Source organism: Agelaius tricolor, unplaced genomic scaffold (genome assembly GCF_023055355.1).
Source record: "Agelaius tricolor isolate 1412-34295 unplaced genomic scaffold, bAgeTri1.0.p SCAF_2, whole genome shotgun sequence".
Classification (NCBI taxonomy): Eukaryota; Metazoa; Chordata; class Aves; order Passeriformes; family Icteridae; genus Agelaius; species Agelaius tricolor.
In genome coordinates, this window is record NW_027269262.1 from 74,625,625 (window position 1) to 74,637,069 (window position 11,445).

Consider the following 11,445-nt stretch of genomic DNA (forward strand, 5'->3'; position numbering starts at 1 on the left):
AAAGAGAGGGAATTTTTACAAAGTGTTGAATGTTTTCAAAGGTAGAAGAGCACATTTATCTAAAGCAACAGTGGGAGTCCAACAAGAACAATTCAGATCATGCAAAAAAAAGCAGGGGCTCCCCTAAGGATTTACCTGTAAATCTTCATTCCAGAGGTCTCCACTCAATCTGAGCACAGCCCTCCAAACCCAAGTGGGAAGGCAAAGCTCTCACTGAGATGGCTGAAAGAGCCTCTCCCCACCACTTCTGCACTGCCCAGTTCTCCTGCTTCAGGGGCAACTCAGTCTGCTCCTCTGCAACTACAGAACTGCCACAAATCTAAGCCTTGCTACAAAGGAAAATTAAAATTCAGGTTAACTGCATGCTTCTGAGTCTGCTCAAAACTAAAAGAAACAGTTCCCCAGATACATAAACAAGCAGAAGAGAAAGAAAATACTGTCCCACTGATAAGAGAGGTGAGTTTGTCACTGACAATGCTGAAAAGGCAGAGGTTCTCAACGCTTCCTTCACCTCTGTCTGCACCAGCACTGCTGGGCCCCCAGCCATGGGCACAAAAAATCCAGGCTGATGCATCCAACAGGGCATCACCAGCAGAGATCCAGAAGTCATTGTCTCACTCTGCTCAGTGCTCACCAGGCCACACTGGAATACTGTGCACAGTTTTGGTCCCTGCTGTGCAGAAAAGATGTGGACAGGCTGGAGAGGGTCCAGAGAAGAGCCACAAAGATGATCAAATGACTGGGAAGCCTGTGACAGGGGCAAAGGCTGAGAGAGTTTGTTCAGCCTTGAGGAAAGAGGGCTTAGGGGAGACCTTATCACCATGTTCCACTATTTGATCACTATTTTATGGGTGGCTGCAAAGATGGAGACTCCCTTTTTACAAGGAGTCACATGAAAAAGACAGGGGGTATTGGGTACAAGTTACTCCTGGGGATGTTACAGCTACTCACACAATGAAAACTTTTCACAATGAGAACAATCAGCCATTGTTCACAATAATGTCCCCAGGGAAGTGGTGGATCCCCAATACTGTACACTCCTGAGATTTGGCTGCCAGTGTGCTGGGCCATCTTGTCTAGATTGTGCTTTAAACAAGATAGTTGGATGAAATGTTCCTTGAGGTCAGTTCTTTCCAACCTGTATTCTATGATTCTGCAATTTAAAATCATGGCCAGTTTTTGTGCATGCCCCTGGCTGTGAACTGTGGTGGTTCAGCAGGACCCTGGAGAGAGGAAAATGGAATGAGGCAGGAACATTCTCCGTGTCTTTTATTGTGAGCCAAAGACCTTTTTTTACACAAAAGTCTTGAGAACCCTACACCAGAAGGAGGTAAGTAACATGACCTGTGATACTTACTCTAAATTATGCATGTATAATAGCACCCAAGGATATAATGAAATCTATTGTGATGAACATTATATGCTGAAAGGTTTGCAACATAAAGGGCTGTTTTTCTTCATCCACTGAGGGTGAATTTAGCACTAAAAAAAGATACAGGAAAACACAGTTGTTAATGTGATGGGAATTATTACTGTGTAATAATTTATGGGTGTTGTTTGTTGACTTTGCTGTTGGGAAATTCACTGTCTAAATATATAGGCTTGATTTTAAAAAGGGAAAAATCAGGCTAACCTAATAGATGGTTGGAAGATAAAATACACAGATAGCAGAACAAAAATCCCAAACCTCTCAAAATAGGATACTTCTTCACACTCTGACCAGCAGGTTGAGGAAGGTGATTCTGCCCCTCTACTCCACTGTTGTGAGATCCCACCTAGGGTACAGCATCCAGCTCCAGGCCCCCCAGCACAAGGAAGATGCAGACCTGTTGAAGCAAGTCCAGAGGTGGGTCATAAACATGGCTGGAGGGCTTGAGCACCTCTCCTGTGAGGACAGGCTGAGAGAGCTGCCTTTCAGTACCTCAAGGGGGGCTAAAAGAAGGTTGGAGAGGGACATCTGACCAGGGTATGTAGTGACAGGACAAGGGAGAATGGCTTTAAACTGAAAGAGAGCAGATTTAGATTGGATACTAGGAAGAAATTCTTTACAGTGAGGGTGGCGATGCACTGGCACAGGTTACCCAGAGAAGTTGTGGATGCACCATCCCTGGAAGTGTTCAAGAATGGGCCCACACAATGGATTACCATCCCTGGAAGTGTTCAAGAATGGGCCCACACAATGGATTACCATCCCTGGAAGTGTTCAAGAATGGGCCCACACAATGGATTACCATCCCTGGAAGTGTTCAAGAATGAGCCCACACAATGGATTACCATCCCTGGAAGTGTTCAAGGCCAGGTTGCATGGAACTCTGAGCAACCAGATCTAGTGGAAGGTGCTCCTGCCCACAGTAGGGGGGCTGGAACTAGATGATCTTTAAGGTCTATTCCAACCCAAACCATTACACGATTCTATGAAATGTGTTTGGATACATACAAGTTACTGGAGAAAGAAAAAAAAAAAGAAAAAAATGACTGTAAACAGATCAAAAGGACTATTTTAGGTAAAACAGAAAGGAGCATGTGCAGTGGAATCAGGCTGTCATGGACATAATATTTTTAGAGAGAAGAAGGAAAGGTGTTTCAAGAAGCTGGATCTATCTGTCTTGTTATAAAGGACCAATAAGTCTTGAGAAAAATGAAATTTGTTGATTTTAAAATCTTTTACTAATCTCTCTCACAAGGAAAAATGGCAGACATTAAATATCATACTGAGTACCACAAGTGAACCTCACAGTACTCTGCAGGATTAGATTAAGAAGGAAAACTGAGGAATTCACAATGAGATGAGTAATACCACCCCCCCCACCCAAAAAAAAAAGAAGAAAAAAAAAAAGAAGAAGAAAAAAAGTGAGCTTCCTGTGGTCAGGGAGCAAGAGAAGGAAATGTGACCACATCTATAACCACTGTAGCTGCCCCAAGAGGTTTCTTACCTGAAGGTTGATCATGCTTCTGTGAGGAGCAAATCCAGGGCCTAAGTTGCACTAAGAGCACAGTTCAGACTCAAAACAAGAAGGAGCTGTCAAATCTCAGGTAGTGCCTGGTCTTCATTTTTCTTTTTAAGTAACAGTCATCTTTTTCTAATGGCTTAATGCCAAGAGTATGCTTGAAGGAGGAATTTCAATGAGGAAAGTTGGCAGTCCTGCCCAGGTTCCATTGATTCAGTGGAATTGGCTGCAGTCCTTGTGGGACAAGTGCTCCCTTAATTTTAGACAAGTCTACTTCAAATATAATTAGACAGGAGTCTTTTTTTTTTCTTTTTTGCCCTACATGCTGAGTGAGACGCATTACTTGTAATCATTATATACTAGTTTATTGATCGTGCCTTTTCAGTATTCACTGTAGAGAGGCTTGTTTTAACAGAACTGTCAAGAGATGTGTCTGGTTAACAAACAATTACCAATTGAAGGTATAGAAACAAGCACAGGGATTTTGCCAGGATATACAGAAATGTGCAGGGTATTTTGACAAAAGATGAAAGGGCATTTCTCTTGAATCTGGTAATTTCTCTTGAATCTGGTATTTTTTAAGAGATGTTCTTAAAGTCCATTTAATGACATTTTAGGAGTGGTTCAATACATTGTTTTCATCTCTGCTTTCTGTATTTCAATATTTGTAAAGATTGAACAAAATGAAATTATTCTCAGGAATATTGCCTATATGGAAAACCTATGAGAGCCCACACAATGGATTACACAGGCTTGTTACTTATAATACAGGTTACCATTAAAATGTATTCCAGTTATTAGGAAAGCTGGAAGTGAGTCAATTATTTGAATAAACAAACAAAGACTTGGTTGCCCTGTAGTTTGGTGCATCCCTGAGACGTCTGCAGGCTCCTTTCCCACGCCTCCTGTCTCATTCCTGAACTAGCAGAGGCTGTCGTGCAAGGCAGCCTGGCAGCTCCTAATGACCAGGTACAAGTCCTGCACTGTCCACTGCTGCACATTTGCTGCAGGCACAGGGCATCCACTGCAGCTTGTGTGCATCAGAGGAGGAAAAAGAGGTTTTGCAGCTTAGGGAAAGAGAAGCATCAGCTTATCAGGCCAAAGGAATGTTACTGTGGTCCCTCCAAAGGGGCCCTGCGTTCTGACTGCCTGGACAAGCTGAAATACAGCAGTTTGCTGTGTCAGACATGAGAAGAAGGTGAGAAGACAAAAGAAGGTGCCAGCTTTTTGCTGTCCCCAAATGACTGGAGAGGGTTTTTTGTGTCTAAAAGATATAAGAAACAGTGATAACTTCAGCAAAAAGAAGTAACTCAGCCTCACAAGTGACTGCAGTTTCCAGCCTTGTTAGGAAGCAGTATCCCTACATGCAAATTCTTAGGTAATTGAATGAGGACAAACAGAAACAATACACAAAAGAAACAAATCCCAAACATCCACTGGGACAAAGTATGCATATTTCAATTCCTTAAGAATGAAAGTCTGTATTTTCCAAAACAACTAATGTTTCCTGTTTCCATTAAGGTCTCAGACTGGGCATCCCAAACCATGCAAAGCTGTTGGCCAACAGGTTTATATTTACCCTGGGAGTCAAGGTGAGATTCATGACACTGCTGCTTATTAAAGCTCTTGTTTTAATGTCCTTGGCTTTTGCAAGTTATGACACAGTAAATACATTTGTGTCACTTAGCAACCTCAGTTGTTTCTACAGGAATGTCTTTTGTTCTTGGAAATCTATTATAAATGCAGATTACAAAACAATTATTGGGGAATCTAAATTTGTCTTATTTGGATGGTGTTCTGGCCTCTCTGCATTCTGCATTTGAACTGTGCACAGGAAAATAATTTACTTTGCACAAGCACCCTTCACTGACACTATTGTTATGAAGAGAAACTCTGCATATTAAACAAATATTACAGAAGTTTCTGTAGAAAATAAAGGATGTGAGAAACGCCTGGAGAAAGAAAGGACTGGAAAGAACTGCTAGTCACTGGGTTCACCCAGTTCAAAGCTGTCTTACTGTTTTGTAAACAACACTATAAATACTTGAACACTGTGATGCAACACTACATAGTCTCTATCATGAATTTATCAACCTGATTCATTTCTACACACGCCAAAGTCTGCAGCTCCAGCAAAAGGGTTTGAAATGTAAACACCTGCATAAATGAACTATTATTTATAATTTTCACATTGACTGGGTTACAGGGTCTCCATAACAGATTAGAACATGTGCATGATCCTGAACATGTAGTCAAAGGACTGAGATTACACTGGAATGCAGACTTTAAAGGATTTAAGGGTTTTCTTTCTTTGTCTTTAACAGGTTTAAAGCTCTGAATGCACAACCATGTTGTCAGGATCAGTATAAAAGGTAAAATATATAAATTGACCTTTATATTCTGAAATTAAAATGTATCCTCAGGAAACACGATAAAATGACATCGAATTTTTATAGATGGACACATAATTAATATAATTAGTACTTGTTTATGAAACTCAGATTTTGTCCTCTGCTAGGAATATCTGAAAGACAAGTATTACTAAAAGTATCTTAAAGACTGTTTTCTAAACATTTGAACAGATAAAGTGAGAGTGCAAGTGAACAATAATCATAAATAGGGACCAATGACTACTCTCAACTGTAATATCTTGCTAATAGAATAACTTAGACAACAAGTTGCCATGAGAATTTTGGCAATCCCAGCAGACCATACACAGAAATGCATCTGGGGAAAAAAAAAAGAATAGCAGCAATGGTCATTTTCTGCTCAGAAAAATACTGTCAGGGGTCAGAAAAATTTTGTCAACAGTTTTGCAATTCCTTTTATACTTTCATTTTAAAAAGAACCTGCCCCTATCCTTAGTGTTCTATGCTCTGGGGTTTTGGAGATTTTTTTAATTGGTAAACTGCTAAAGTAAAAGCAGTGTTGCAGAGCTCATCTCCAGCAGTAGAAGACCAAGTATGATAACCAGGCTGTGATTCTCCTAATTAAAAAGAGAACACAGTGAGTAAGCTATAGCTTACTCAGGACTTGGCCAAATGACCTGAGAGCTGGAACTGACGAGGCTCAGCTTCTTTGGGGCTGACCTGGCAGCCAACCCTGCCACTTATGCTCACAAGCTCCACACCAGGACACCTATGACAGCCCTTTATTAGTTGAAGTTGTTCTCATTTCTTTGGAGAGGCACTAGCAAACAGCTGTGGTGTTTCTGCCAGGAACACCCGACAATGGCTGCAGACAGTTTAGATCTGGCCCTGGCATGGACTGGGGTTTAGTCCCAGAAAGGTCTCTGGGTGCTGACAGACTGAGATCCATTCCACAGATACGATTATGATGTAAATTCATATTGAGCCCTCTTTGGTACAGTTTTCCCACATAAACAAATCTTTGAGGGAGAACCACAGATATAGGATATATGATCTTCTCCAGCATTTTAGCTTTTCTCTCATCATCCAGTGAAAAGAGTAGATAGTACCTAAGTAATGGCTGAGATTCCCAGTTCCTCTAGGAGGACAATCTGAAACACTCTTCTCCTGAATGTCCACAAATCTCATTTTGTTCAGCTGGTAACCTGATCAATAGCATTCAGTGTAAACATTTGCAGTATGTTTAGTCCTAAAACCCTCAGCAGATACTCAGTCCATTGTCAACGAGTGACCACTAAAATTTTGCATTTAAAAAGATCTGAGGACATCAGGATTCTGCCAATGACTGCGCTCTTCCCTCCCTATCTGTGGCACTGATCTGCAGGATCCTGCAAGCTTTTCCCAGCACTACCGTTGGTTAGGGATGCAGTGAAGCACGATTTGTGATTATCATTCCCGGGCTCATGAAAGCCCCAGGTGTAGATGTAATCACAAGCAGCACTGAGCTTTTGCTGGTATCGCTTATTTTGCTTTTGTGGGAGAAGAAAAGGCTGGAATAAGCTGTACTGGTTTATTGCAGTTTTGCTTGTATAGAATACCAGATTACCTACTCAGAAGTGATCTGAATATAGATCTCCCTTGAGTTGAAGTAGATCCATCCACTGCATCTATGTTGGCCTGCTTCTATTGCTTTTGAATAGCTACCGCATAAATAAGGAAAAAAGGTGAAAGTGTTTTCTTAAAAATATTTGGGAGCAGGCAGGAGGCAACAAAATCTCACTTTTTTATCATCCGTAGAAAAATGTGATCAGAGTTTTAATTGACAGTTACCAAAAAGGTGCTGAAATTAAGAAAATCTCGGTATCTTAAGTACGCACATGAATAAATAATATGCAGTTAGGTAACATGATTTACGCCCAGTGATACAAATCCTGGCAGGGGATGTAGCAATGGGCTTGGAGGCCCAGGCTGGAGTGACCAGTACCACGTGCAGACAGCAGGCACGCTCACAAACACGCGCAGTGATGCACAGGGTCTCCTGCTCTCCACAGCGAGTGGAAGTAGCTCAGGAGGACATGAGGACAAACGGACCAAAGGACACGGCCTCTCCTTTGCCAACCGCTTACTGATTAATCAAGGGCACAGTGGTGAGAGCAGTTATGTGTATGAGCAACTCACACTTTACAAGCTGCTCCCAGCGGAACCGACCGCATGCCCCGTCACGTGAATAAGCGTGTTCTGGACTACGTCCCCAGAGTTCTAACACCCAGAAAACCTTTTCTAAGGCTCATCATAGAAATTTCAGTCTCTGCTTGAATGATGCAGTGACAGAAGCAAGGGAAGGAATGGGACTGGGACATGAAGAGACAGGGCAGAGCCTCGATGCAGGTGATGAAGTAAACCGCAGGCTGAGGAACACCTGCACAGAGTTGCTGCACGTGTGCAAATACAAAGGAAGGCTCCGAAGGCATTTCTGTGTCAAGGAACTAAACCCCGAACCAAAGCGCTGCCGGCTGCGGGCACACAGCGGGCACAGCAAGCAGGGCAGAGACGCGAGCCGAGCGGTCAGAGCCGGGCGCTGCGGAACGAACGCGCCGCGATCCCGGCACAGAACCGTGCGGGAGACGGCGCAGGCCAATGGGGACTACCCGCAGAGCCGCGGCCGCTCCCGGCGCGGGCCGGTCGCGCTCCGCTGGGAAGCGCCAGCTCCGCTTCCAGGCGCGCGGTACCGCGGCAGAGCCGCACGCGCGGAACCGCCGGGCGCTCACGGGGGCACCGGCGCGCGCCCGCACCGGCGCCCCGGGGCGGTTAACGGCGGGGCGGGAGCGGCGCCGGCCGGGCCCTCACCGGGCGCTCACCGGGCCCTCACCGGGCGCCGCTCGCGCTCCCCCGTGCCCCACGTGCCCCCTCCAAGCGATCGTCCCGAGGCGGCGCGGGACCCTCCGCCGCGCGCCCCGCCCCCTCCTGCCAATCACATCGGCCCCGCCCCCGAGACCCGAGGTGCGGGGTTTGAAAGCGGGCCGGTCCACGCGGCGCGCAGACGGGGGGGGGGAAGGGGACGGGAAGGCGCCGTCGCACTCGGTGGTCGCGGGGCGGCCTCGCCCGGCCGACGGCAGCCGCCCCCGCGCTGTTGGCCGAGCCCTCTCCGCGCGGGGTATCGGCCCCGGGAGCGGCCGGCGAGCGGTTGGTCCGGAGGGCCGCCCCCCTTCCCCCCCCCGGCCGGCGCAGTGGGAGGCGCCCGGGTGCGCGCGTCACCCATTGTTTACAAACCAACGCCAGCGGGCCGAGCTCCAGCCGCGACCGCAGCGCCGGAGCCGCGTGTGCTCGCGCGCGCGCGGGGCGGCGGGCGGGCGGCGGCCCCGGTCCCGCTGCGGCGGCTGCGGCACGGCGGGGACCCGGCAGAGATGCCGTGCCGCCCGGGCGAGCGCTTCCTGCTGCTGGAGCGCCCGGTCGCCGTGGGACAGGCGGGCTCTAAGGAGGTGGACGCGCTGGTGGCCAAGCTGGGCGAGGTGCTGCAGCTGAGCGCCCAGCGGGCGCCGCCGCCGCCCCGCGCCCCCAAGCACCTGGGGCCGGGCAGCGCCCGCGACCGCGCCGCTCCCTACTCGCCGCGGTGCTGCAGCGGCGCTGGGGCCGGGCTGCTGGCGCCGCGGGGACCGGCCCCGCCGCAAGCCCACTCGCAACACGTTGAGCCTCCGCGGCCGGACCGGAGCGGGCAGCAGCGGGTGACCAAGCAGCTGTGCGGACGGGGCTGGCTGCGGAGCGCCGCCCGCCGGAGGAAGCAGCCTCCGCCGGGGCCGGGCGACGGGCCGGCGGAGGAGGAGGACCCACACCGGCTCCTGCAGCAGCTCATCCTTTCCGGCAACCTCATCAAAGAAGCCGTCCGGCGGCTGCAACTGGCGGCGGCGGCGGCGGCAGCGGCGGCATCCGCGGCCTCCAGTGGCAGCGGCAGCACCTCGGCGGGGAGCGGCGGCGCGGACGGCGAGGCGGCGGCGGCGGCGGTGCAGCCCCTGCAGTAGCCGGCGGGGACGAGCGGCGGCGGTGACCGGGGCGAAGGAGCGCGGCGGCGGAGCCCCCGCCGGGCGGGCCGCGGGAGCGCGGTGCGGGCTCCGCCAGGATGTAAGTGTGTCCCGGCGGCGGGGCCCCCCCGGCCGGTGCCGGTTCGGGCGGGAGGGTGCCCGAGCCCCCCCGCCCCAAGGTCACCCGCGGCGCGGAGCCCGTGGAGCCCCGAGCCGCCCGCCCCGAGCTGTTGTTGTGCCCCCTCCCTCGTCTGCCTTCCCCGGGAGCTCCTCCTTCTCCTCCCCCCGCCGGGGCAGCCCGGCCGGGGCCGCGGACCCCCCCGCCGCCGGTCCCCGCTGCCGCGGAGCTGCTCCGTCTCCCAGGAGCCATTTGCAATAATCCTCGCTGACCCCGGCGGGAGGTGTTTCCTTTCCCCTCCCGGGCTGGTTTGGTTTTTTGTTGGGGGTTTATTTGTTGTTATTTTAACGTTTATTGTTATTATTTCTCGTTGTGACTGTATGAAGCAGTTTTAAAAAATGTGAATATCAAAGCTGGAAGGCAGCTGGACTTAATAACAAATGAGTGAATGGAGCCTGAGATGCATTGTTCACATAAGGTAGCCGAAACAAGTTTTTTCTACCAAAAAGAAAAACCCTGAATCCACCCTTCCCTGACAAACTCAATGGCTCAAGTACAAGATGCAGCTGTTGATTTTAAATATATGCACTTCGTACCGGAGCGTTTGAAATGTGTTCCTGATTTACAGGACTTACTGTCTTAATTAACCTGTCTGTATTGAATAAACGTGGTCTTGTTTTTATTTTTGGGTCTGTGTCTCATTGTTAAGGGGAAATGAATTCTGGTTCCTGAGAACAAAACTGTGTAGGCTCGTTCCCCCTTGGTCTTCTTTCGGTTGTAAGATCTCCATTTTGCAAGCAAAAAAAAAAAAAAAAAAAAAATCCCCACAACAATCCGCATAGTCTGATGCAGTGGGACACCGGTTATTAATGCACAGAGATGCAACTGAGCCCCTTTGTTTGCCAGCAGCGTTCATTCGTGAGCCATGAGACGCCCCTTGAGCAGCCCAGAATGTGGCTGTTGGAATTTATAAGTCAAATCATACCGAAACAAAAATTAGGCATTTTGTCCTGGGGAAGGAACGTGGTTTGTGTTGGTCATTTGTTCGGGTTGTTTTGATTAATTTTTTTTTTTCTTTCTCTGAGGATAGAGGGGGGAAAAAGACTCGAGAAAAGGTCTAGGCAGCAATCAAATTTTTTTTTTAAATCTGTAAACCAGAATTTGATAATTCGATGCTGGTCATTAAGTTTGAATACCTATTATGAATAGCTTCCTTTGTAAAATCCTGTGTTGGGTTTTTAGGAGTCATTGAGCTTCAAGATGAGAACTGAGCACATCAGGCAGACTGGAGCTTAACAATCTCCCAACCCCCACTCAATTTGAGGTAAAAGCTTCTCCTTTGAAGAAGGTAGCAATCCCACATGAAAGAAAATGGAAGATGTTTGCCTTTGTCCAAGAGAGCAATTTGAGCAGCTATGTTTACTTGTGTGATTAGTTCTTTTATGAATACATTAAATCCACAAAATATTTTAGATTTCTTTCTCTGCCACAGCTGCTACTAGAAACTGATGCTGAAGCATTTTATGATGTCTCATTGAATTCCTCTTGCATTAGGACCAGTATGTGTTGTTATTATTAGCTTTATCTAGACTAATTTATAAGTTGAATGCAGTTTTTCCATATCAAAGCATGTAAAATGCAAAAAAAAAAAAGAAGTTCAGTGCATTTTAGAACCTCCTTAATTACTAACATCTGAAGTCCTTTTTCTCATAACTTGGGCTGCTTTCGTGGCATTTTGCACAACTTGGAAAAGATTCAGATCTGCCATTAGTTCTTGCTCTCTAATACAATAATGTACTGTGTAGGTTATCCTTCAAATGAATTTTTATTTGCAATTTTCTTGTTTCTTTCTCCAGGAAAAAAAGTTCAACAGCAGATACAAAGAATATAACCACTAGCCACAATTGAAGAACTAGTTATTCTTGTATTTGTCCTTTAGATGCTCAGGGAGGTAGGTATTTGCTGTGTAGATGCTGAATTTGAACCCTGGGATG

General features: G+C 47.6%; 1 protein-coding gene across 1 annotated transcript; it reads left to right on the top strand.

The window, feature by feature from the left end:
• Nucleotides 1–8,376: 8,376 nt before the first annotated feature.
• On the top strand, nt 8,377–10,133 carry LOC139587346 (GSK-3-binding protein-like). Its single transcript, XM_071421578.1, has one exon. The coding sequence runs from the start codon at nt 8,722–8,724 to the stop codon at nt 9,331–9,333; it is 612 nt and encodes a 203-aa protein (XP_071277679.1). The 5' UTR covers nt 8,377–8,721; the 3' UTR covers nt 9,334–10,133.
• Nucleotides 10,134–11,445: the final 1,312 nt, after the last annotated feature.

Coding starts and splice junctions, on each gene's coding strand:
- LOC139587346 (XM_071421578.1), top strand. CDS start 8,722: ATGCCGTGCCGCCCGGGCGAGCGCTTCCTGCTGCTGGAGCGCCCGGTC.